Source organism: Eutrema salsugineum, unplaced genomic scaffold (genome assembly GCF_000478725.1).
Source record: "Eutrema salsugineum unplaced genomic scaffold, Eutsalg1_0 scaffold_5, whole genome shotgun sequence".
Classification (NCBI taxonomy): domain Eukaryota; kingdom Viridiplantae; phylum Streptophyta; class Magnoliopsida; order Brassicales; family Brassicaceae; genus Eutrema; species Eutrema salsugineum.
Window position 1 is genome coordinate 12,562,801 of NW_006256612.1, and position 25,030 is coordinate 12,587,830.

General features: G+C 38.4%; 7 protein-coding genes across 7 annotated transcripts; 3 read left to right on the plus strand and 4 right to left on the minus strand.

Moving 5' to 3' along the window:
• Positions 1–243: 243 nt before the first annotated feature.
• LOC18993943 (DUF724 domain-containing protein 3) lies at positions 244–2,464 on the plus strand. Its single transcript, XM_006417521.2, has 4 exons — positions 244–924; positions 1,110–1,586; positions 1,688–2,143; positions 2,304–2,464. The coding sequence occupies exons 1-4, from the start codon at positions 271–273 to the stop codon at positions 2,316–2,318; spliced, it is 1,602 nt and encodes a 533-aa protein (XP_006417584.1). The 5' UTR covers positions 244–270; the 3' UTR covers positions 2,319–2,464.
• A 294-nt stretch (positions 2,465–2,758) lies between these two features.
• On the minus strand, positions 2,759–3,611 carry LOC18993944. Its single transcript, XM_006417522.2, has one exon. The coding sequence runs from the start codon at positions 3,536–3,538 to the stop codon at positions 3,011–3,013; it is 528 nt and encodes a 175-aa protein (XP_006417585.1). The 5' UTR covers positions 3,539–3,611; the 3' UTR covers positions 2,759–3,010.
• Positions 3,612–5,038: 1,427 nt separating this feature from the next.
• Positions 5,039–9,439, minus strand: LOC18993945 (intermediate cleaving peptidase 55, mitochondrial). Its single transcript, XM_006417523.2, has 13 exons — positions 9,086–9,439; positions 8,750–8,824; positions 8,409–8,672; positions 8,237–8,329; positions 7,918–8,124; positions 7,577–7,680; positions 7,395–7,461; positions 7,212–7,319; positions 6,575–6,667; positions 6,205–6,289; positions 5,898–5,968; positions 5,580–5,635; positions 5,039–5,359 (listed from the first exon to the last, which is right to left on the minus strand). Exons 1-13 carry the CDS (start codon positions 9,131–9,133, stop codon positions 5,188–5,190), a joined length of 1,443 nt encoding a protein of 480 aa, XP_006417586.1. The 5' UTR covers positions 9,134–9,439; the 3' UTR covers positions 5,039–5,187.
• Positions 9,411–11,461, plus strand: LOC18993946. Its single transcript, XM_006417524.2, has 6 exons — positions 9,411–9,659; positions 9,838–10,026; positions 10,107–10,305; positions 10,582–10,711; positions 10,815–10,991; positions 11,086–11,461. The coding sequence occupies exons 1-6, from the start codon at positions 9,449–9,451 to the stop codon at positions 11,242–11,244; spliced, it is 1,065 nt and encodes a 354-aa protein (XP_006417587.1). The 5' UTR covers positions 9,411–9,448; the 3' UTR covers positions 11,245–11,461.
• A 105-nt stretch (positions 11,462–11,566) lies between these two features.
• On the plus strand, positions 11,567–14,781 carry LOC18993947 (rhodanese-like domain-containing protein 6). The gene is made up of 9 exons (XM_006417525.2): positions 11,567–11,809; positions 12,206–12,367; positions 12,695–12,815; positions 12,897–13,095; positions 13,188–13,269; positions 13,350–13,432; positions 13,532–13,664; positions 13,746–13,845; positions 13,970–14,781. Exons 1-9 carry the CDS (start codon positions 11,618–11,620, stop codon positions 14,674–14,676), a joined length of 1,779 nt encoding a protein of 592 aa, XP_006417588.1. The 5' UTR covers positions 11,567–11,617; the 3' UTR covers positions 14,677–14,781.
• On the minus strand, positions 14,737–18,372 carry LOC18993948 (importin subunit alpha-4). Its single transcript, XM_006417526.2, has 10 exons — positions 17,974–18,372; positions 17,538–17,634; positions 17,346–17,437; positions 17,127–17,258; positions 16,741–16,926; positions 16,419–16,582; positions 16,087–16,165; positions 15,874–16,002; positions 15,553–15,680; positions 14,737–15,427 (listed from the first exon to the last, which is right to left on the minus strand). Exons 1-10 carry the CDS (start codon positions 18,202–18,204, stop codon positions 15,046–15,048), a joined length of 1,620 nt encoding a protein of 539 aa, XP_006417589.1. The 5' UTR covers positions 18,205–18,372; the 3' UTR covers positions 14,737–15,045.
• A 4,856-nt stretch (positions 18,373–23,228) lies between these two features.
• On the minus strand, positions 23,229–24,261 carry LOC18993949 (transcription factor bHLH149). The gene has a single exon (XM_006417527.2). The coding sequence runs from the start codon at positions 24,060–24,062 to the stop codon at positions 23,433–23,435; it is 630 nt and encodes a 209-aa protein (XP_006417590.1). The 5' UTR covers positions 24,063–24,261; the 3' UTR covers positions 23,229–23,432.
• Between the last annotated feature and the right edge of the window lie 769 nt (positions 24,262–25,030).

Below are 25,030 nucleotides of genomic sequence, written 5' to 3' on the forward strand. Positions count from 1 at the left end.
TTAGGTAACAAAAAAAGTTTAAAGTTTAAAAATAAATTTGGTGGTAATTTTGGGCTACAACTTGTAATTAGCCCATTATAACACAATATTTTACCACGGATCTTTAATGGGAAAGAAATATTTTCATCGGATTGTTGGCGTAAAAATCTGGATTCTCTCTCTCTTTTGATCACAAACTGAAAAGCTTCTTTAAATTGTTTTGATTCCCGAAATCAAAACCCTCCAAAACCCTAAAAAGAGCTGGCTCCTTTCATCCTCACAAGCTTAAGCATGCATTCTTCCCGCCAATTTCTTTCTCGCGATTCATCTTCGAGAAACTCGCAGGCAAAATCTTTGCGGCGTCGCCAATCTCTTGGGGTTTCGTCTCCGGCGAACCAGAAGAAGAAAGCTCCCAAGAAATCCATTACTCCGAGAGCAAAGCGAAATCGTCTGCCTTCTTACCTAAAACCTGGCTCCGCCGTGGAGATCAGCTCCGACGAGGTTGAATTCCGCGGCTCGTGGTACGCGGGATCGGTGGTCACCACCTCATCCTCAGATAAGAATTCCGGCAAAGTCCAGGTGGAGTACACGACGCTGTTCTTCGACAAAGAAGGGCAGAAACGGCTGAGAGAGGTTGTCGACATGGCTCAGCTTCGTCCTCCGGCTCCGCCCATGTCTGAGAGGGAGAAGAAGAAGGATTTCGCGGTGGGGGAAGTGGTCGACGCGTTTCACAACGACGGCTGGTGGGAAGGAGATGTGACGGAGGTTCTGGGTGATGGGCAATTCAGTGTTTTCTTTAGGGGTACCAGGGAACAGATTCGTTATAGCAAAGATCAATTACGATTACACAGGGAATGGGTAAATGGCGCATGGAAGCCGCCACTAGATGAACCGGAAGAGGAGGAATCAGAAGAAGACAAAGGAGACGACACAGAAGACGAAGAGGTAAGATCTGTTTTTTTTTTTCTTTTGTGTTCTGACTTCTGTGTATTGCAATCACACTTGCTATTGTGCTAAAATTAGTGCTTGAAAAACCTTCTCTCTTGTGTTGAGTCTATTGAAGAGTCATGCTTTGATTACGTTACCGCGATATCAGAATGTACACTAATTGTGACAGTTGTAAAATGCAGTCTCTTTTATCACTAGTGGATCCGGAAACTGCTAGAGCAGTTGCGAAAGAAATGTTTTCCACTGGGACACTTGTTGAGGTTAGTAGCGATGAGGAAGGTTTCAAGGGATGTTGGTTTGTAGCTAAAGTCATTGAACCCATTGGCGAAGACAAGTACCTTGTTGAGTACCGAGACTTGAGAGAAGAAGATGGCATAGAGCCTTTGAAAGAAGAAATCGACTTTCTGCACATTAGGCCACCACCACCAAGTGAGGAGGATATAGATTTTGCTGTTGGGAACAAGGTTGATGCATTTTACAATGATGGCTGGTGGGCAGGTCATGTAATAGAGAGTATGCACGATGGAAGAATTGGTATCTTTTTTAAGGAATCAGGAGAAAAGATACGGATTGGAAGGCAGGGTCTTCGTCTGCATAAAGTCTGGGTTAACGGGACCTGGCAGCTACCACTGAAAGGAGGAGAGATCAAGAGGGCAAAGGTTCTGTGAGATTTCCATTTATGATGAACTCTAAGAAAACTTCTCATATACCATTCTTCTTTATGTGAATATGTGTTTTAAGTTTTTATTTGGATTTGCAGAAAGTTTCATGTGATCGGAACGTGAGACCTAAAAACGGATTCGACAAGCAATATATCAGCATTGGAACTCCAGTAGAGGTTAGCAGTATCGAAGAAGGATTTGAAGATTCTTGGTTTCTTGCAAAACTTATTGAATACAGAGGAACGGACAAATGCCTTGTAGAATATGATAAACTGAAAGCTGAAGATGGGAAAGAGCCCTTGAGAGAAGAGGTTGATGTTTTTCAGATAAGGCCTCAACCACCAGAGATGGTCGTGGTTAATCCGTTCGAGAAACTTGACAAAGTTGATGCTTTGTATAATGATGGATGGTGGGTCGGATCCGTTAAAAAGATTCTTGCAAAGTCAAGCTACCTGGTTTATTTCAGTAAAAATGACGAGGTGCTAAAATTTCATCATTCTCAACTAAGGCTACATCAGGAATGGATTGATGGCAATTGGATAACATCTTCGAAGGTATGCTTGTAAAATTATCAACTCATATTATCACTTATAACTTCGATATTTGCTCCAATATCAAAGTTTTTCAAGCATTGGTCATGGTTGTTGACCTTTAACATTCATGTATTATTAAGCTTTTACTGATGGTGTTGCTCCCATTAACTTTGATTTTCAGTCTCAGACGGTGTAATTGCGCTGGAGAACACGTCAGGATTTTGGGATCTCAAGTTTTGTTAATTTTTTGGAGGCATTTGAATCTCTTAGTTATAACCCTGATGTTCCTCATTATTGTAGACAATTGCAGTTATCATAATTGATTGAAAGGCAATACAAAGAGTTGAGATATTTCATTGATTTCCCATGAGATACTGCTACTCATAATGCTCTGAATTTCCATAGATTATCACGTGAATGGAAAAGACATCTTTTTATTTGTGGAAACTGCCAAGCACATTAGTGTATCGTACCTCTTGTATATGGTCAAACATCTTGATATGGTACTCAAAAGCCATGCTCGTTGTACTCGAATGCACAATGCATATGAATGATGTCGCTTGTCTACCTAGTCAAGAATAAACACAGTAGTCTCCTCCTTTTAGATCCAGCGGTTAGGCGGGTTTGCACAACCTCTGTGAGAATTCCTTGAGGTTATTATAAATATAAGAAGTGACATACAAAATAAACTTTAAGGTAGTTTATAGATTATTACGGTACAGGATGATGTATTACAGGTAAAAAAAAAGCAGCAGGAAAGTGGTAGGTGATAAACGAGAGTGAGAGCAGTGATAAACACTAAGACTCCATGATTGATTCAAATTCTTGAAGTACACTTCAAAATATTGATGGTCTCTTCCATCTGTTGAAGTAGTGAGAGAGGCTTGATTAGGCCTCTTTGACAGCAACAGTCTCCTTGACTGCAACAGCCTCCTTGACCTCGGTAGCTTCACTACTGGTCTTCTCCTTGGCAGGTTCTTCCTTGGCAGGTTCCACTTCTTCTGGAACTATAAAAGCCGAGACCGGGAAAGTCCGAGACAGAGTGGTAGGTGTCTTGAAGGTGATCTTCCCTTTGTCCTCAGTAAAGATCTCATTGACAGTGACCCAAATAAGAAGCTCCTTGGCCTTGACTCCAGTGAGCTTCTTGATCTTGCCGGTCTCAACCACGGCAGTGACCTCGGTTCCATAGGAGACAAGTTTATCGATCTCTTGGAACTTGTGGGTGATGCTATGTTTCTGCTTTAGCCATACAACACCCGACTCTCTGTCATACCCAACCTCTTCAATATCCTTCAATGGTAATAAGCCATTGGGCATAGATATTTCCTTGAGGAAAACCTTTGTCTTCTCTCGGCATATCTCATCTCCGGTGTACATCTCTGCCTTAGCTCTCACCTCCTCTGTTACCAAACCCATCTCTGTTTCTTTGCTCTGTTTTTTTTTGGGTCTAAAAGCTGAAGTTGTGTGTTGTGTGGAGAGGTAAGTGACTTAACCGTGTGATATATAGGTGGGGTGCTATGTGTGCGCCCTTGGTTTCTTGATCTTATTACGGAGACTGCCACTGGATTTAGAATAAAACGGTTTTCAAGACAGGACACATGTGGGATGTAAAATACACTCCAGTGACAAATAATACCTTTGACATTACTATTTTAGCAAATTTTACGAGTTTTGGTATGAAATTGAGACCAACCTCATTAAAAAAAAGGTGAATAAAAAAATCGATATCGATAGCGATGTGATCGCTTTGTCCTTTCCAATAAATAGAAAATAATAATATTAAATTAAATTCGTAATTACAAACGAAAGGTACAATGCTCTAAAAGACGTTTGACGAAAGAGTTGAGATTTGTTTTAAGATGAAACCAATTTTTTTTTAACTAAGTCGTAAAGGCATAAACAAAGACAAATTATTTGCGTTTTAAAACTCTGGGATCATCATATGCATAATGTAAAAAACGAAACTACATAAGTGTAACGAGCACTAATCTTTTGTTATAATCAATAGTTGAACAATATCGCCGCGCCGTTTGTAACTGGAAAAGTCTTTGTATCTTGCTATTACAAGGTATGCCGTATTATAACTTGGTAATTTGGTATCCAGGTTTTTGTTTTACATAAACAACCTACAGGTTGGCTTCAGAAACTTGTAAGGTTAAAACAAGGCAACTGATAGTATAAGATCTTCTAATGTCTTGCGGCCTAAGGAAATAGACGCATGAACCAAATCATGGTATTGCTCCAGTTTTATCTAATTAAAGAAACCGACTAGATCTAAATGTTATAAGATCTTATACTGAGTTTTAATTCTATATTCATATAGATGCATGAGGTGCATGTAAAAAGCATTAATGGGAATCAGGGAATGGTTGGGCAGGTTTATAGGTGAATACATAAATATTGGTACGTGTCAAACTCTTTTTTTTCTTTCTTTTTTTCTTTCAGTTTTGTGTTAAATCATCTTAGATGATCATATAGCAATCATCATCACAGTAATAATGATGATTATTATTAAGATGATGTATACATATAATTGATGGTGCATGGCCCGGCCGTATAAATGTTGTGCCTATCATCTCACAGCCTCCTCACCTGCTAACCAGTAACCGTCGTCCTCCGCAATTATATTTTGGTAGAAATCGAATCAAATAAACGTCTCTGTCCTTGACGCTAAGTGTTACGTATTAGGATCACGGTATCATATTATTGTGAATTACTTTTTCCTTCTATCTTAAGAAACCATAACAGATAAAAAAAAAACTAAAGTACACATAGCTACAAAAAGTTCCAACTTCTAACTTATTGATTGTGATTTGTGTGACCTTACTTTTCTTGGAAACTCGAAGCCTTGGTTCTGCTTCACAATAAACTGGGTCCAATATCAAATCTTTTAATTTTTATTTCAAATTTATCCATACAAGATATCCTCTTTTAGTTTTGTGAACAGCACTAAAACCATCTTCATATCAAATATATAACGCAAGAGGCAAGTTGTTCTCATGAATTAGGCTAATCCCAATGCATAATATATCTCAAATAAATGGGAAACGGCTCGTATGTAACTTTCAAACTTGCGAAGAGAAACCTGCGAAGCTCTGCGCAGCGTTTTCATGGCAGTGGTTATTCAACAATGTCTCTATATGTTTGATCTCTTTAGGCATTGACCCTGTCAGAACCTCGTAGCCTGTCTCAGTGATCAGAACTTCATCCTCGATCCTTATCCCGATCCCTTGGAATCTGTAAACAAACAAAAACGAGCACTTTCAACAATAAAGTTACATCACCATAATTTGCTTTATCGGAAAGATTATGTCATGTCATGAGGTTGATTTTCAGTTAAATCACACATAACTACATAGTTTGATACTTTTTGAATGCAAATTTTCCTACACAACACAATTTTTTATATGAAGTTGGTGCGTAGAGTAGTTTAAAGAGAGCAATTTTTTTTTTTTACCTTTCAGGGCAGTTGAATGAAGATGGAATGTAGACTCCTGGCTCAATAGTTATCACCTGTCCAGACAGCCATCAGATATCGAGATTTTGCTATAAAAAATCATTTGATGACAGCCTATAAGATTCTATCAACTGCACTCTTAAAACTATTTGCTTTATACGTAAGTACCCAATGCCATCACATGGCCAAGTATTAAATTTTGACAATTAGGATTCAAAGGGCAGATTTGATGGATTAATATCAACAATGAGAGTGTTTGATAAGTAAATTATCGTGTTCTTCACAAAAACTAAGACTCGAATGAGTAACATTACTTACAAAACCGGGTTGCAAAGGACGGTCATATCCCACACCAGAAGAATCATGCACATCCATCCCAAGGTAGTGACCTTTTTATCCATCAGAAGAGAAACTTTGTTAGATAATATTTTGTGTTTTTTTTGGGTTACATGGTAACGCTTATACAGCATAATGCCAGACAATTAAAACAAGGATTGTTACCATCTGTACACCAATCAAACTTGGTTGGTTGTATTGGTTTCGTCGACCAAAAACGCAAATTTATAATATTTGATCGGAAGAACAAACCAATAAGTTAATGTGATCGAGGTTCATTAATGCATACCTATGGAGGTGGGATTCAGCTGGTGATACAGTCTACGATTCTTCAAGATGCCCATCTTCATCAGTCCATCGCACAACAAGTCGGTCTGCCAAAACAACAAAGCATTATCTGAGTTCACACAGCATTTTGTTGGCAAATAAAGTTTTAAAGTTTAAGACTGATGAGTGCTGGTGGTATATATGACATCTCTGGTCCCTTTTATCTTATGAAATATTTGTAATGCAGCCTTCTACATGAACTTCTTTTCTTTTGCATCCATAACAAACACAGAAGTGAATATATTTCACGTCCTGACAAAACTTAGAAAGTGAATGGTGTGTTCCATACATCTCAAGCACAAAGACACAGCTGAGGATAAGGTTATATTTACCGAATATGTGTTTAGTTGGCGGATGGTTGTACCGGGTTTGCATAGTTTTATGCACTCTTTGTTTGTCTGAAGTATAAGATCATATAACTCTTCCTGGAAAAAACATAAGTATCAATACTATGATTTTCAATAAAATAAAAAGTTAACAGGGAAATTTTCAAAGAAGGAGCTCAAAGAATGAGTTACTAGACAAATAATACTCAAAGGGATCGCTTAACAGCGATTTTCATCTAATTGTCCAAACATAATTGTGAAATCCAGGAATGATCCCTGCTATATATGTACCAATGCACATGGCAAATTCTTACAAATAAAATATATAAACAATCCTAAAACGCAAAAAAACTTACTTAGCGTGATAAGTTTATGTTGGTGTTTATAAGGGCTATGCGCTGCTAAAACCGTCCAAAACAAATGCCGTAAAACATAAAATTGCTGTCAGATGGTCGAGTTTTAGTAGATTTTAGTGACTAACAAAAATCTCGTATTTGCAAAGGTTTCCTAAAATCTATCTTTCAAGGAAAAAAGGTTACAGCAAACCCTTATTGTTAGCATGCGAGACGTAACTCTAACAAAAAAGGAAGAACTTCAACCAGACAAAAGAAGATTAAAAAAAAGAGACAGCAGAAGAATCAACCTGAAGAGAACTGAATTTTCCGCAAGGTGGCCATGTCCGAGTAAGATCACTAACATAACCATGTAACTCACAACCCATGTCCATCAAGACAAGATCACCATCTTTTATCTGCAGATTTTTTAAGATGTTAGCTTCAAGAAAATCTCTATACTACTAAATTGAATAGAATTTCATCAGACTTACTCGCTGATCATTTCGTGAATAGTGGATAACACTAGCATTTGGACCGCCACCAACTACAGGATTGAATCTAAGGAATGAAAACATGAAAAGTTCTTCCCATTAGAACAAGAAGAGTAAGGAATACTTTTTGCGGATAAAACCCCAATCTAATTCATGGAGCAGATAGAAATGTCGAGACTTACGCCATTCGCTGAGCACCTCTTACCCGGCACTCATATTCAACTTGGGCTGACAAGATGCCTTCATCAGGAAACACTTTTGAATGTAGCATTGTTTTTAGAAGACCCTGAGAATGAAAAGATCCAAATAACTGCATATGCCCATTGTCTGTAATAGCTACTATCTTAAGATTAAATCCAGCGCATACACACAATTTTCTGCAACCAATATTAGTCCCATTACTTCTCACCATCTCAACTTTTCAGTTAGACTCTAGCATCTCATTTCTAACTAGAAGCTAAACAGAAACAAGAAAGTTCATGAGCAATAGCATAATAATAGCTTCTTCGTCATACAGGAGTACCTGGCAGGCAATAGATGCAGACTCTCTCATTAATTTGAGTTCCGCAGGTGATTTAATTAACCTAAGCTCATGTGTTAAACTTGAAAGACTTTTCACTTTGCCAAGAGATGCTGGATTTCGAAACTCATCCAAGTTTGTGTATCTTTGTGATGCCGTTTGACTGTTATGAAATACTTTCGAAGAATTTCTTATCATGTCTGAAAGAATCTGTACATCAAAAACGTATAAATAAAATAAATCTTGCGTTACAGAAGTAACAAAGTCTACAGCAAAGCAAAATTTTACACGAGCTGCCACTTAGGGCATAAATATAAGTTACCTCGGGTAACTTGCTTATCGGATATGCTTGTTCTGCCTTAAAGACCTCGGACGCTGCAGCAACTCCAGCTACTTCCCCTTGCCAAGCAATGTCCTACACCACAAACCAATTCTTCTAAATCACCCAACAGAACTCGGAAGACAGAAATTCATGTACTAACAAATAATCATACATTAGGAGTTGATTCCGGCATGAACATGCATAAACCATGTTCATCACTTAAAACAGCCACACCACCTGGTTGCTGACAGCCGGTTAGGTACAAATAATCAGCGTCTTGCCTGAACGTATATGGAACAACGTCTGTCATCATCTTCACAGGGGCTGAAGAAATGATGGCTAAGCTGTTCTCAGGAAGAAGCTCCGCAAGTTTCTTCCTTCTACCAATGTATTCCTCAATTCTTATTCCTGGTGTGATCTCTCCTTCCGCCATTAACTGATGTGGAAGAGCAAACCAATCAGAACATATAAATCATTTGCAAATCGAGGAGAAGATAGTCAAAGTAGAGTTACATGAGGATGAGATGCTGGAGTTGGCTGGCCAATGTCTCTGACTCTTCGGGTTGAATATGCATTGCGACTGATGACCTGAAAATCCATTTCGTATACAAAATGTCACTCAGCTTAAACCAATGATCTGTGCAAATTTTCTGTTTTGCCCTTCGAGTGAACCCAAAATTCGAGCTTTAATCCTCAAATCTATACAAGTCTTCACGAACAGAGTATGGTGTTGATTGTTGAACAATAAGAGACGATGCTCGTGTGGTATATCAATCCGCAAACGCGAACAAACAAAGAACACAAGAAGAAACGGCAAATCATCGAGCAAACATGAATTGAGAGCATTACCTGAGTTCTTGATACTCTCCGAACTAGATTCCGCGCAAGTACCTGCATCTCTCTCCTTTTCCAGACTCACAGACTCTTGGGAGGATCGAATCGGACCTCGTAGTAGGCTTCAGGGTTTAGCTGTTTGTGAAGGTGCGATGTCTAAACGTCGCGTTTCAGGGTTTTGAAAGGGTTTAAAACGCAATCGCACTTCCCAAACCGCTTAATCCAATATATGGCCTTGCTATCAAACTCTAGTTTCTTTCTTGTCTAGCTTTGCTAAAGCTCGAGGCTTTGAGTTCTTCGTCCTTTCCCATCTCTCTCTGAGTCTTTGGAATCAACGAATACATCCTGTTAGGTGAGAAGAGGAAAAAGAGAGTGAAAATGGCTGCTGCAGAAGAGGTGGACGATGTTGTTGGAAAATCAATTGAGGAAGAGCCTGTGACTGAAAAAAGAGAAAGAGGAGACGAGGCTGAAACATTGACTCCATGGGAGCAACACGCCAGCATCATAAGCATCCCTCGGTTTGACTACACAGCTCCCTCTTCTCTGCTTCACCATTCTCATTCCGGCTTCCTCGTCACCTGCAACATCAGTATAATCTTCCTCCTCTTGTGCTTGATTACTTTTTTTCCTCAATTTCTCAAATTCCTCATTGGTCCCCGAGTTTGTGAGTTGTCTGGCATATTGAACCTGCGTTGAATTGACAAATACTCGAATTGATTAAAGTTTAGGGTTCTTAAACTGTTTGCTGATTTCAACTTCTTTATCAGAAAGGGAGAAAAGTGCTACCAAAGAGGTCATGTCCATCTTTGGAAAGGTATTGCCCATAGGTGAAGAGAATGCTGAAGTTCTCAAATCTTCTTCTGATGCACATAAAAGACGAAAGCTTTGTGTACAAGAGATAGAGGACGGCGAAGGAAAGACAGAACCTCTAGACAATGATGTCCTGCAGGAAACAGGTAACTTTCATTCCGCAAGAGAAGAGTCAAATTCTTGTTTGTCTTTTCTTTCATTTCTTACTTCTGGTGCCCTTCTTTAGGTGAAAATCCAAATGTTGAGGCTTTCAAATCGGCCAAAGGAAGCATCAGTGAAGAACATAATTCTCTCATGTCATTGGTTAAGCTGACGAAGAGTGGCTTGCTTCTTTTTACTTTCCCTGTTGACAACTCTCTCGATACAACGAATATTGTGTCAAGAGTCTTCCAGTTTATAGAATCTGGATCTCTGAAGGCACCAATGTAAGTGCTTCTTCTTAATTCAGTGCATATGCATAATCAAATCTGGTGAATTGTTTAGTTAGTGAACCTTTGGTCATTTGATAAAAAAATATTAGCTGTTGACCTTTATCCATTGGAAAATTCAACCTTTTTAGCTACCACTCGCCGTATGATTCGACTCCACCTTTAGTCATTATCCCACTCTGCTAGGAAATTTTGATCACTGTGTTTCCAAATTGTGTTGATGCAAGAAAGTTTTCGTGGCGAAACAAGTAACTTATGATTTGAATGATGCAGCTGGTGCCATCGGATATTCCCTGTTCAAGCTACTTGTGGTTTGACAGAGAAAGAACTTCAGGAAACAGTATCAAAGCTTGTTCAGCGGTTTGTCGATGATAAACACAATACACTCTCAAAACCAGTGAAGGTAAGAAAAAAATGTGTCTGCGTAATCAAGTTTCCGTTATATAGTTGAGGATATTGTTAGGATCCATGGCGATATCGTTATTTAACCATATACCACCATACAGTTTGCAGCTGGGTATAACCGAAGAGGTGTGGAGGAGACGAAAGGAAAGATTAAGAAAGAAGCATCAGAGGTTCTAGATCAATGTCCTTTGCTGGACCGCAGCAAATGCTTTGAAACTGTGGCGGCTGGAGTGAAAGACATTGTACCAGATTCAGTTGTGGATCTCAAATCTCCAGAGGTAATTTATACATATACAAGAGAATTCAAAACACTTGTTGCGTTATCCGGTTTATAAACAAAGTCTGAAGATTGGTGATAAAAAAAATGTGCAGTTATGTGTTCTGGTGGAACTCTTACCGCTCTCTAGAATACCAAATGACTCCTTCGTAGCTGCTGTTACAGTGCTTCCACACAGGCTCGTTAGCACAAAGCCGAAACTCGCCATCAAGCCCCTAGTCCCTGAGACCAAACAGAGAAAGGGACTAAACTGATGGGTGCAATGGATGACGCATAACAGCTTTTGATTACTTGCTTAGAGCTAAAAATAGATCAGTTGAAGTTGTATCACTCTGTTTTGGTTTAGACATTTACTCTGCTTTGAATGTTATCTGATTGATTTGAAGATTTTTTTAGAGAGGTGTTTGATAGTTATAAAGATTGCAGTTTTGAAATGTCGTGAATCATTTTATAATGAACAAATTAATAATATTCGGTATACACAATATTTCATATACAAATTCCGGTTTAAGCAATTCGGTTTAATTAGATTCGGTTTTTTCCTGATTCCATCTTCGCGACGCTCAGAGCCTGAGATTTAGCGATTTGCTTCCCTTTCTTCACACTGAAAACAAGCAAACTACCCTAATGGGAACGAGCTCGTGTGGCGATGGCGAGAAGCAGAGGATTGAAGATGAAGAGCAATACGGGGTGTTGCTATATTACAAATACACATTTGTTCCTGATCTAGATGAGCTCGTTTCCTTCTATGAATCCAGCTGCAACTCACTCGGTTTACTCGGTCGAGTCAGGCTCTCCACTCATGGTGTCAATGTCACCGTATGATTCTTCTAGTCTCCGTTACATATCCGCTGCTGAAAATATGATTTAACCCTTTCTATGTTTTTTAAGCCATGAAACGAAAAGTCTTATCCTTTATGTCTTGAGAGGAATTGAATAGAAAAGTTTTGACCTTGTTGAATTCTATATTTTTTGTTTTGGCTGTATTTTTTGATAAGTTTCGAAACAGAAAGTCTGAAACTTTGAGTTTGTGTTTGCTCTGGCTAGTTAGTTGTTGAAGTTGAATGAAAGACAATTTGAGTTCTGAGTTCAGTTTGTTGTTTGATTAGATCCATCTGCACCATTAAAAAAAAAGGCAGAATCCAAAGTCTGAAGCTTTTGCTAGAGTTCGGTGTATACGGTTGGAATTACAGAAAAGTTTGTCATTTTGGTTAGGTTGGTGGGAAATTAACCGCATTGGAGGAACATATTGCCGCCGCAAAGTCAAATTGTTTATTCGAAGGAACTGACTTCAAGCTTGCATCTTGCCATCATCCCTTGAATGACAAAGTTTCTCAGGAATGTGGCTTTACATCGCTCTCCATCCGTGTCGTTGAGGTTGTTGCCTTATTCTCTTACAAACATGGTTAGCGTTCGTATATCAACTAGTTTACAGAACATGTTGCACAAAGAATCCTTTTGCGTGGAGTTATGGAAATAAAAACATTTCAGTTTTTATGAGTGGTATGAATCTATCTATTTAACACACTAAAATGAAAATGGGTCTTATGTTTTACAATGCGGTGAATATATTCATTCATCGGATGGATGATTTGTTTTGTAGTTGTGTTGAGGTTATTCAACTGTTATTAACACAAACTTTACCTCCATAGCCATTCTAGCATTTTGACAGAATTTGTGGCCTAATTGTGTTGTGGTTTGCAGGAGTTAGTGACCTTTAGTACTTGCCCTCTCTTAAAATCACCAGAAATTTCAAATGCTGGAAAGCATCTCTCTGCTGCGGAGTTTCATTCGGTCCTGCAGAGTGCCGTCCTGCAGAGTGCCAGTAAGATTTTTTTTTCTTTTTCTTTTTATCTATTGCTGCTATATTCTGTGTCTCATCTGATTATGTTTTCTTGAAACTCAGACGAAAAACCGGATGAAGATGGGAAGTCTGAGAATAAGGAACTTGTTTTGCTGGACGCGAGGAACCTGTACGAGACACGGATTGGCAAATTCGAATCAGAAAATGTTGAGACCCTTGATCCTGAAATCAGGCAGTATAGCGATTTGGCGACCTGGATTGATCAGAATGCCGAGAAACTGAAGGGAAAAAACGTGCTCATGTATGAATAATAGTCCTGTGAGCATACCTTGAGCAGTATTTATCCAGTTTTTCGTCCAAACTACTGAAGTTCTCATGTGTTGGGCAAATCAGGTACTGCACCGGCGGAATCAGGTGTGAGATGGCATCTGCATATATCAGATCTAAAGGCGCCGGATTTGAGAATACTTTTCAGGTGAGATCCTAGATAGCAAAGTGGATTTGATACCAAGTGACTGGACTTGGCTGACTTTAGACTGTTTTTGTTTCTTGCAGCTCTATGGTGGCATACAAAGATACCTTGAACAGTTTCCCACTGGAGGGTTCTTCAAAGGAAAGAACTTTGTGTTTGATCACCGGTATATATGTCTAGCATCTTTCTCATGTAATCAGCCATGAAAACTATAATTTCTAAAAATTGGTTCCGTGTAACGTATATTTTCATGTCGAGTTTGAAGGATCTCAGTTGGGAGCTCAAAAGAGGATATAATAGGCAGCTGCCTTCTCTGCAACGGTACCTTTGACGACTATTCTCCACGTTGCCGTTGCAGATTATGCCGGATGCTTGTATTAGTCTGCAATCATTGCCAGGTATTGCACTCGGGACTACTTTTGCTGATCCACTTCACATGGATTGTGTATCTTGCTTGGATTCATGATGTGGTGTTGCAGGTTAAAGGAGATATGTATGTGTGCGAGCTGTGTCGTAAACACGGAAAAGGGCAAGTCTCTTCGAGTCTTGATACCTCAAATCAGCCTTCTGAAAGCAACGGTAAGGTCTGTTTGTCCATTTTTTTGGATCATATGTTTGAAACATCTTAGTATATTTTAGTTCCTTTGCGACACTTTTTCATTCCACTTCTGAAGTTTGTAATCTCATATTCTATGCTCCGCAGGTGACGATAGGAAACAGAAGCTAAGGATCTTATGCTTACATGGTTTTAGGCAGAACGCGTCTGGCTTCAAAGGGAGGACTGGATCACTAGCAAAGAAACTGAAGAATCTCGCCGAGCTTGTGTTCATCGATGCACCACACGAACTAGAGTTCATCTACCAGACTGCAACACCTCCACCCGGGGGTTGCAACAAGAAGTTTGCCTGGTTGGTGTCACCAGATTTTGACCAACCAAGCGAAGCAGACTGGAAAGTGGCCCAATGCCAGTTTGATCCATTGCAGTATCAGAATCAAACCCAAGGGTTTGACAAATCGTTGACATACTTGAAGAAGGCTTTTGCAGAGAAAGGGCCTTTTGATGGCATTCTCGGATTCTCTCAAGGTGCTGCAATGGCTGCAGCTGTATGCGGTAAACAGAAGCAGCTCGTAGGTGATATAGACTTCGGATTCTGTGTGTTGTGCTCAGGGTTCACACCGTGGCCGTTGATAGAGAAGAAAGAGCAAGGATCGATCAAGTGCCCTTCACTCCACATTTTCGGAAACCAGCCTGGGAAAGACAGACAGATCGTGACTCAAGCCAGCTCGGATCTAGCAGGGTTGTTTGACAGCGGTTGCGCCACCATTATTGAGCACGACTTTGGCCACATCATTCCTACAAAGTCTCCTTATATCGATGAGATTAAAGCTTTCCTCAACCAATTTATTTGAGGAGTTTATTAATAAGACAAGACTTTTGCAATCAAAATCTTTCTTCTTGTACTCGTACTCTGCCAAGTAAAAAAAGTTATAAAACTATAACAAAAACAAAAGAAAAAAAAGGTGACAAATATAAAGTGTGACCATATCCTAAACCAGTAACCACACTAGACATGCTTTATCCCAGAGTTTAAGATACAGTATGAGAAAATGACTCAGACGAATAGGGACAACAACAACAAAACAGAGAGAATAAGAAAAAGAAAAAAAGCCTTTTTGCACCAGAACTCAAAAACCCAAACTTGAACCTGGCAATAACAGTTCAAAAGCTGAATCTCGGGTTCCCCAAACCAAATGATTTCAATTGTTCTATAACTTTTCTCAGGTAAATTTGAATCCACCAGGGGGAGCAGCGGGCTGGTTGTTCCCGAAATTGAAGCCAAGTTGTGGATTTTCGCTCCCGCCGTCCGGCATATTCTGCTCTTCCTCTTCTTCAGCCCAATATCTCTCCAAGATCTTCACGGCCTTCTCATATATCTCGTTGTTATCATGGGACTGGAGGTTTTCAATTTTGTCCAACCCATCAGATTCTTCGATTATTTGGGCATATAGATTCACCCCACCGTTTAGTCCCATGTCCTTGTCAGCCTCACCAACCTTGAGAATGTTTTCAAGCCCCTCGAGGCACACTGTCACAATCCTCGGATCAGGGCAGATTAGAAGATCACAAAGAGGTTTGATGCAGCCTTGGGTCACCAAATATCTGCATCCAAAAACTCTGTTATAGGCATTTCTCGATATAGAGATAGATGATGGCATAAGACGGCAAGAGAACACTAAGGAGTGAAGTCAGTTTGCAAAATGCGCTTAGGAATAGAGATTACGTACTGAATCTGCTCGTGAGACCCTCCTGAGGTGGCATTGGAAATAGCCCATGCAGCTTCCTTCTTTATATCGAACTCCGCGGTTTGGAGCAGATGCACAAGAGGCAGGATTATTCCAGCGCCAACCACAGCCTATTATTTGAATAATATAAAATGGTTAAAAATTTGCCTTTAGCCTCTGAAACTTTGATACCTCTCAATAATTTCTGTAACAAGTATTGTTGGCATATTACAACAGAAAATTACAATTAAAGTATTTAAATACTTGTTACAGAAAATAGCATTAAAATACTGATTTCCATGAACAACTGTCTCTTTGACATACCTCTATCTGAGCTTTATTCCCAGCAGTAATATTCGAGATAGTCCAACAAGCTTCCTTTTTGATACTTTTCTTGTGATTTTGCGTAAGCAAATTATAAAGGTGCGGAAGTACGCCACTATTAATAATAAACTGAAAAGCAAACATACTTCTCTAGTCAAAATGCTAGAGCAAACACCCAAAACATTATAAAGAGTCGTTCTTCATATATCATACCTGTGTCTGAGAGTCGTCACCAGTTACGATGTTACCAACAGTTCGAAGGGCAGGAATGAGAACCGTAGGTGATGGATGACTTGAAGAAATGTATATTAGTCAGTATACAAACAAAACAAAACAAGAATATAAGGTAGTGAGAACACCAACACTCAATTTCCCAAAGGTATTCAAAAAGCATCACAAGTTTTTAAGATGGCCACACCATTATTGAAAAAGACCAACTTCTATAAGCACTAAACATCCAAATGAAAAAACTAGAGAAACTAAAGATGATGAGAAAAATCGAAATCATGTCATGTCAACTATTGGCCAGGTAAAAAGGAACTAACCCCAGAAGCTCCACAAGTCGTGGACAGACGTCTGCCTCAATCACAGCCTGAATCTTATCATTGGGGCCATCTGAAAGGTAGGAAAGAGCCCAGCAGGCATCCGTGAGAACTTCTTCATCATTTAGATAGATAAGCTGCCGAAGAACTGGCAGCGCAGGCTTCACCTGAGACATATGAATATCCAACACCATGCTTGAGTAATGTGAGGAAACCAAACATATATAATCAATATATATATACATATATATATATATATTGAACCGTAAATCATCAGCAGTCCAGAAAAATCAAGACATAAGAGAATCCATTTCTGTAGTCCTACCTGTTCAAATGGTGTTGGTGGTTTACCACGACAAAAGTTGGACAAGGTCCATGTAGCATTCCTTAGCATGGATAACTTAGAATTTTCGTTTAACTGAGAGAGCAGTGGTATAAGAGCCCCATAGGTGAGAACAAGGTTCCTGCAGTTTGGCGAGTCTCCAGCAACATTTCCCAAGGCCCACACCGCCTACAACAGATATATAAAGGTTTGTAAGAAACCATTAACGTTTTGACACCTATAACTACAGAGAAGCACTTGGCTGACTATAAAACCATACCAACAAAAAACTATTTTGGATCAAAATAAACAACAAACAAACCAAATATGGCCACATAACTTGGAGGCATGTATCCTGGTCACAATAATCTAGCTAGTAAGTGGCAAACCTGCTCTCGAACGTCATCACTAGCAGAGCTAAGAAGCTCAACGAAGATAGGTACTGCCCCATGTTCAATCACAACCCGAGTATGATCTGATGTTCCTGATGCAACGTTGGTCAAAGCCCATGCAGCCTCAAACTGCAAACGAACTTTAAAGTAAGCCACCAGACCAGTCTTAAGGTGCCAGTTATAAGGGAAAAATCTAGAATGTAGGAAGTATAATACCTGCAGTTGTGGATGGTCTTGCCTTCCAAGAAACTCCACAAAACGTGGGACAACACCGGCTTTGATAACTTCATCAATTGGAGGACTACGCTCTGCTCATCAAATTATATGACAAGCAACCATCAGATGGCTATTACAAACATACACCCGAGAGCGGAAAATTGCTTCTGAAAGGAACAAATGTATACCTACCTATAGATAACAATTTTCTAAATTGAGTAGTGGCTTCTAGCTGAGCTTGAGGATCTTCAGAATAAACACCTTGAACCATCATTGGGATACCTTCTAACTGTCAAAGCACATGAACAGCATCAAACAGCTATTTCCACAAAAAAAACAAAACCTTTCCTTTGGTGGAAATCTAACATCCAATCCATTAACACGATCATCAGATCAGCTACTAGAAATCCTGATCAGCATACATGGTCAGATTTGTGATCCCACCATCTAATATCCATACAGAAATGCCCGAAACCAAAGAAAACAAATTTGAAACTGAGATCTAGAATTGAGAGGAAAACACAATCAAAGCCTCACTTTTAACGACAATCAAAACAAAGATCCATCTCAAACTAATCAAATCCTAGGATCCAAAATTAAAACTCGAAATTCAGATCAGCGAACTTACGCGTTTCTCAACGGCGGCAGCGTTCTGGGGGCCGTCGAGAGCTGTTCCGAGAGGCTGCTGCTGCTGGAGCATCATTCCTTCACGGCGCTTCTTGAGGAGACTGTCCTCACGCTTGTTTTTTCTAATCTCGACGAGGTTGTCTTCTCTCCTCCGCCTCGCCTCATCGGCATCGACCCCTGTCTTGTATATCTTCTTCCTCAGCTCCGCGCGTGTACTCGGCCTCAGCGACATCTTCGTTGGTCTCTCTCTCTCTCTTTCTCTGTTTCCGAAACCACTTCGTCTGGATCTTCTCTCTCGCTCTCTTTTGGCAGAATTGAAACTGGAGAATGAGATCGTGGAGGACGAGTCGTCTGGTGCTCTCGGGTCGGATCCGGGCCGAAGTTTGATTGGTTGTACTTGTTGGAGCTACTTGGATCCTTCCTTCTATGTTCTTACTTCTTACAAAAAGGTATTATTGTCCATGCGATGTAAAAAAAAAAAAAAAAAAAGGTATTATTGTCCATGCTGTCACAAAGTATTTAAATATACTAAAAAAAATACAATGTTAATCTCTATGTTATTAACTGAATCGAGTATCGATATGAATTTGAAAAAAAAAATTCTCTAAAATCTGAAACCCGAATAATCGACTGACCATCCTTAATATTTTCTTTGGTCTTTTTTATAATATTTTGTCTGGTTAGTATCCTAAGTGGCTAAGTTATAGACATTCAAGTTTTTATTTGACTTTAGATTAGAGTTTCCGGCCAAGTATTTGAAGATAATCTATGACCATATAGATTCAACCTATATAATTACAATTGACGACATTTGTAGCATATAATAGTGTTACAATTAAATTGTTGTTGGAATTGTTGAAAATCCGGATTGATGTCATTTTCCTCTCAAAAACCGATAACGATGTTGTCCATGACCTCGTTAAGAATAGAGTAACCAAACAAACCAATTAATGACTAACTAAAATCTCAAATTCAGAAAAAAATGAGATTTTAGAAATTAAGATTATAATTAAAATTTCAATTATTTTAACTAATATCTCATTTTCTGGTTTGTTTGGTTACATTGTAAAAAAAAACAAATAACGGACACATTTGGTTATCTAATTTGCTAATGTTGGTGAAGATATGGGTTCAACAATCCTATCTTTACATTGATCAAAGTTAGTTCAGTGGGTAGTGGGTTTGACCTACAATTTTAAGATAGTTGCAAAATGATGTCGCTTGGAATACACGATATCTTAAATTAAAAAAAAAAAGATTTTCAAACTCAAGTTAGGTAATAATGAATTTTGGCCCATGCAAGTATAGTATTGGATGAAATGTCGTCAGCGTTATAACCCGAGTGAACTGTCTTTTTGAAGGACCCGCCTGAATAATTAAGACGAGTGAAGAGAGAAAGAGAATTACTCATGCATGCAAGTGCAGAAAATCTTATAGTTTTACATTTCTTCATAAGAAACGACAATGGACATAGGCACATAGCTTAGCTTAGCTACTCTCTATTAAGCTAGAAAAAGACAAAAAAATCTGCTCTTCTAATGGGATTTGTTTTCTGTGACAGCCTCTTACCAAGCAGCAAATCTCATCCCTCCCATCAGATTCAGCTAGTAAAGTACTAGCCTGTTCTTAACAGTAATTAATTAGGTTTTTCTTTTTGGTTGTGCTTTCTCGTCAAAAAAGAGTATGTGTTGACATTTTCCACTATGAAAAATTCTACATATGTATCGTTGTCCAGTGTTTCGTTAGTAACTCTCTTAATTGGTGTTAACTTCTTCTTTTTTTTTAATCTACAATTTCATTTCTCATTGCAGTCCCATCCCATGTATGAATTTAAGATCTCTGCTCACTGTTGCAGTTTCAGGTATGAGAACTTAATTAAGATCCCACTGTACGTCAGCCAACTGTCAGTTGGGATGATCTGGTATATGTTAGGAACTTGTTATGGATTCGTCTACCACACTCTGATGCGGAACCTAACTAAACTTTTTTATATGAAAACTGGATCAATCATTTTGAAATGTTCATGATTCCATCTAGTTGCCACATTATAACCAGAAGGTAGAAAGGAATGGTCGTAAGGGGTTTGTTGTCACATTATCAAAGTCCTTTATGTGGAATATAAATGGGTAGTCTGAAATGATAACTTGATAAGTAATTTCTTTCATATGCAAGGTAATCAAAAATCAAAGTAAAACTAACACAAGAAAGACCAAAAATTAAACAGAGAAACCGTATTAATTTTTTCAACAATGCTGAAATCTTTTGAAAAAAAAATAAAGTTTCCACGAGAGAACTTGGATTGATTTTGGGTTTCGGATAATGTAAAATATTAAACATTTTTCTCTAGCTGTAGAGCTGTTATACAAATTAAATTTGACTATATTACGGACTTTTCTCTTAATTATTCGCATAATAGATACGATTCCTAGCTAGTTTCGTACGGAAAAGGTAATTGCAGAAACAAATACATTTCTTAGATACGGAATAAAAACCATCTTCCGTAAAATTTGATATATACGGTAAGAGAGCCTAGTGGTTTGCATCAAACAAACACAAAAGTTCCAAAATATCAAAAGAACTCTTGTTTCTTCATCCTTCTACAGTCTTTTGTTTGAAATCAAAGCAGGCAATGAGATTACAACAAGTATAAGCTCGATGCATGGATCTTCTCTAATTAGTCATGATCTTAGTCGATCGCCTCTTCAGCACTTATATCTGGAAAACACAAATCGAGAGACTTGCGTTTGATTATTTATGGGTCCCATCACGAAAAGAAAATTTGGGTTAACTGTTCAGGTTTCGTTAAAGAATCAGTTATATATATTGCATCAGACTCAACTTGATAAACCATGCATATATATCTTTAAGATTTGTAAAACTTGACCAAAAAAAGAGGACTAATTGAAATTGATAGGGAAGTAGGGCAAGCTTCTATGAAGGATTATCTCTCAGGTTTCATGGACGATGAAGAGTTGTTCGGTATGAGGAAGAGTTCCTAAAACTAAAGGGAGGTCAACGCTCGCTTGCGTAGCTTCTTATTAGGCTACTGGCTGGACGAGTTTCGAGCGGTCCATTAACATTGTCGACTTCCTTTGCTTCCGTATTTACTCCGTTTAAGCTTGAAATAAAAGTTGCAGGTTAAAATTGTCAATGTTCCATGATGAAGGAAAATTAAATCCGTAAAGATGATACGTAATTAATTCTAAGACGTGACTGGATGCAAGAAATTCATAACGATCTAATATTCAGACTTTGGTAGAAATTAAATGTGATTAAAAATGAAGGAAGGATGCGTATGTTGATAGTGATACAAGTAACAAACAACAAAATTTTATGAGTTAATAAGTGGATATGGTTGACTTGAGACCACGTGCGGAAATGTAGAAAAACACGAGCGCCAGTTCAAAGACAACGAAATCTCTCTGCCGAAGTCATGTGCCAGTGCATGCCGTCTTGCCATGTGTTCCTCCATCTCATTACACCACACCAAAATTCCTTTACATATAAGAAACGTATAAATAATCTATATATGTAAGAAGAAAAGATATGGATGAGTATTTGTTGATAGTCAAATTTTGTCCAAAAAGGGTTTTGTTTGCTTCTCGTCATAGGGCCCATTGTTCCCACTACTCAACCATCCCAGTTTGAGGACCCGGTTATTTCCGCCGGTTGAACCAGTAAAATGCTACTTAATAAAGATGCAGTAAATTAAGCCGATAGGGGACATGTAGTTTCAATATTTTTGTTATAAATAATGTGATTAATGAAGGCGTAATTAGAGTTATGGTCTACCCCATATACGGAATGTAACGATAATAATATCCAGTTATGACTTTTCTTTTCTGCCAACTGATTATTATGAATGATAAATGGAAATGTTTTGTTTTTCTTATAAATACTAGATAGCGTTGTACAAAGAAGGAAGTGAAAAAGGAGAAAGAGGAGATTATTCTTGAAAAATTTGCCATCTCCTCGGCCACATTCACATATGAGGTTCATAATTGGAGTCACATGGTTGCATGTGATTACATTGGGTCTACCCCCTTTAGCCACATATGGCCAACTCCACGTTTTCCCCTTTCTCTTTTTTTTTTTTTTCCTTCTGTTTTTGTTTTGTTTGATAGCTAGAATTCGATGCATTTGTATTCTACTATTTCGTTTCCTCAATCTATTAATTCCCGTTTTATGTGCAAACGATATCATGTGAAAACATTAATATCAATAACTAGACCAGCCGTATTTAAAATATATATACACACACAAATGTGATAAAATTTGGATGCACTATCGTAAGTTTCCCTTTTGATAATATGCGGAATCGTAATTAAAATGATTAAAATCTTATGACTCTTTTTCTGAGAAAAGAAGGAAAAAAACACAAATGACCCACAAACATGTTGCCATTAATTTGATAAAACCCCCCATAAAAAAAAAGGTGTGAATGCATAAAAGAAAGAAAGACATATTTGGGTGTAAAAAGGAGGAGCACACGTGGGGAGTCTTAAAGAAGGAAGAAAGATGTTCGTCCTCCAGACTCATCTCTCAATCTTACTTGTTGAGTTGTTTCCCCTTTGTTTTGGTGCCAAAAATTGTGGTCCTTTTGCTTCTTCACACTTCTTTCAATGTTACTTGGTTAACTCCCTAGTGGATTTTTTTCTGACAACTTACTTACATTAGCTAGTATTTAGAGATTCCATAATCACATTATTTACCTGTTGACAAAAAAAACAAAAATCAATATTTACATACGTCGATTATAATTCTTCTTAATTGACTCTAATATATTGTTTAGTGAAATATTTTGTAATATTGACGACATTCAACTAGTCTACAATAAAATGAAAGTTGTAAACTTGTTTTAATTATGGGGGCATTAAGACTTATGAGCAACTTATACTTTTTGACATCACTCAATATTTCATAAACTTCAACGTTGGAAAAGTCTTTGAGAATCACATGGAGTCCAATATCCACTGGCCCCAAAATTAAGGTGGGTGTTCTTCACACGTTAGGCCATCTACGCACATGCTCCATTTTTGAATATCGCTTTTTTTTGTTGTTGATAAAGTATAACAATTTTTGAATTTCTTCCAAGTTGCAAATAATATAAACTGTTGTTCTTCTCTTATCTTTTTTTTTCGTTTTTTCTTTGTATGTATAATTATGTCTGAAAGGGATTAATTTATGTGTATTAACATTTTGGAATCGAGAATTAGTTGCTTTTCTTTTTCTTTCTTTTTAAGATAAAAATTGATTCTCGAAAAATAAAGAAGATCAAAATGGATACAAAAGTGATGTATACAAAATAAAATACATGAATAATAAATTAAAATCGCGTAGACACACAAACAAAAAAAAGCTTTCAGCCAAATGAAGGGGTAAAAAGGTTAAAAAGCTAATTTTAACAACTGACAAACTACGACAAAAAAAAAAAAACAACTGACAAACTAACTGCCGCCGTTAGAGTCGGGTCAACGTCATCGGTGGTGCAGCGGCGGCTAGAAGTCCGGCGAGAGCCTCCATGGCTCGGACCTGCATCTCTAAAGCCGCGATGTAATCCGTCGCTTCATCTAAAAGGTTCGTTACGGAGACTTTCCGGCAACCGGGAACCAACCGGCCGAGAATCTTCAGTTTTCTCTCAATCGCTGGCAATCTAATCCGCTTCGTCGTCGTCTCCGTCGTAGCTTTTCTCGATTTGAAATTTCCAGTTGATTTCGCCTTTCTGTGTTTCTTCAGCCTCTCTCGGACGCGACTCACTAAGATCGCCCTGCTCCACCGAGTCGTGCCGCGAGCCGACGCGGCCAGAACTCGATCCGCTGTCTCGCGTATCTCTCGCGCCGAGCTCCCGTTGACTTTACCGGCGTCGTCGTTTGACCTCTGACGAACGCGACGCAGAGCTTCGACGAGCTTGAAAGCGTAGATCTGCTGCACACGATTCCTTCTCCATCTCTTCAAGCTTTCTTCGTTGATCCGTCGAGCCTCTGTCTCTGCCTCCTTCGCCGTTTCTGATATCCTCCGCTTCTTCCGGCTCGACTCCGGAGACGCGTTGTTACCGGTGGTTTCGATGTGAGGAAACAGAGAATCCACCATTAAACCCAGATATTTAGAAAAGCCTCTGTAAAATAGGCAAAAAACCACAACAATCTCTTCGTCTTCCTCACTGTTCGCAAACAACCAGAGAGATTCAGAAAATCGACGTCGATGAGGTTTTAGATTAGAACGGATCTAAGAAAAATGCAAATCTACACGAGTCTCTCTCTCTCTCTCTCTCTCTCTCTCTCTCTCTCTCTCTCTCGCGTTAAAAGAAGATGAAGGAAGAGAGCAGTTATATATCTCCGCCCAATCGAGAAACAGCGAAGCCGTAGAGTTGTTACAGTGACTTGAACTGATTTCAATACACTTGTATTTTTTTACTTTTATTTTTTTCACCCCGAGTTGAAATCTTATTATTGAATAAAAAAAACCATACAGTATTATCAAATTAACTACAAATTTTTTTTTTTTTACCAAAAAAAAAACTACAAATTTGATTTTTTTTTTGTTTATTACCAAGTTATTTTTTTTTTTTAACAGCTATTTTATTATTTTATAAAGTATATGGGAAATACAAATAGTTCTGTAACCAAACTGCAAGAATATAATAACAACAACTAGATTCTAAAAGATGAAAGCTTCTCTTTGCTAAAGCATCAGCTGCAGAATTCCTTTCTCGATTGGTATGACTAAGAGAACATTCTGATAATTTTCTCATCCAATAGCGAATATCCGTAAGCAAATTGCCTATTTCAACATGTTTTCTTTGTTGATTTATCAAGTTTACCAACTGCAGATTATCACCTTCAAACCACACATATCTCCAACCTTTTATCCAAACCATTTGAAGCGCATATAAAAAGCTCATAGCTTCTGCTTGCAATGGAGAAAACGCAGTTGAACCTTTGGAAGCTCCTGAGCAAATATGTTTCCCACTATGGTCTCGAACTATCCACCCTAAACCTGTAGTATCAGAATTTTCTTTCCAACTACTATCAAAGTTGCACTTTAACCAATTATCTGGT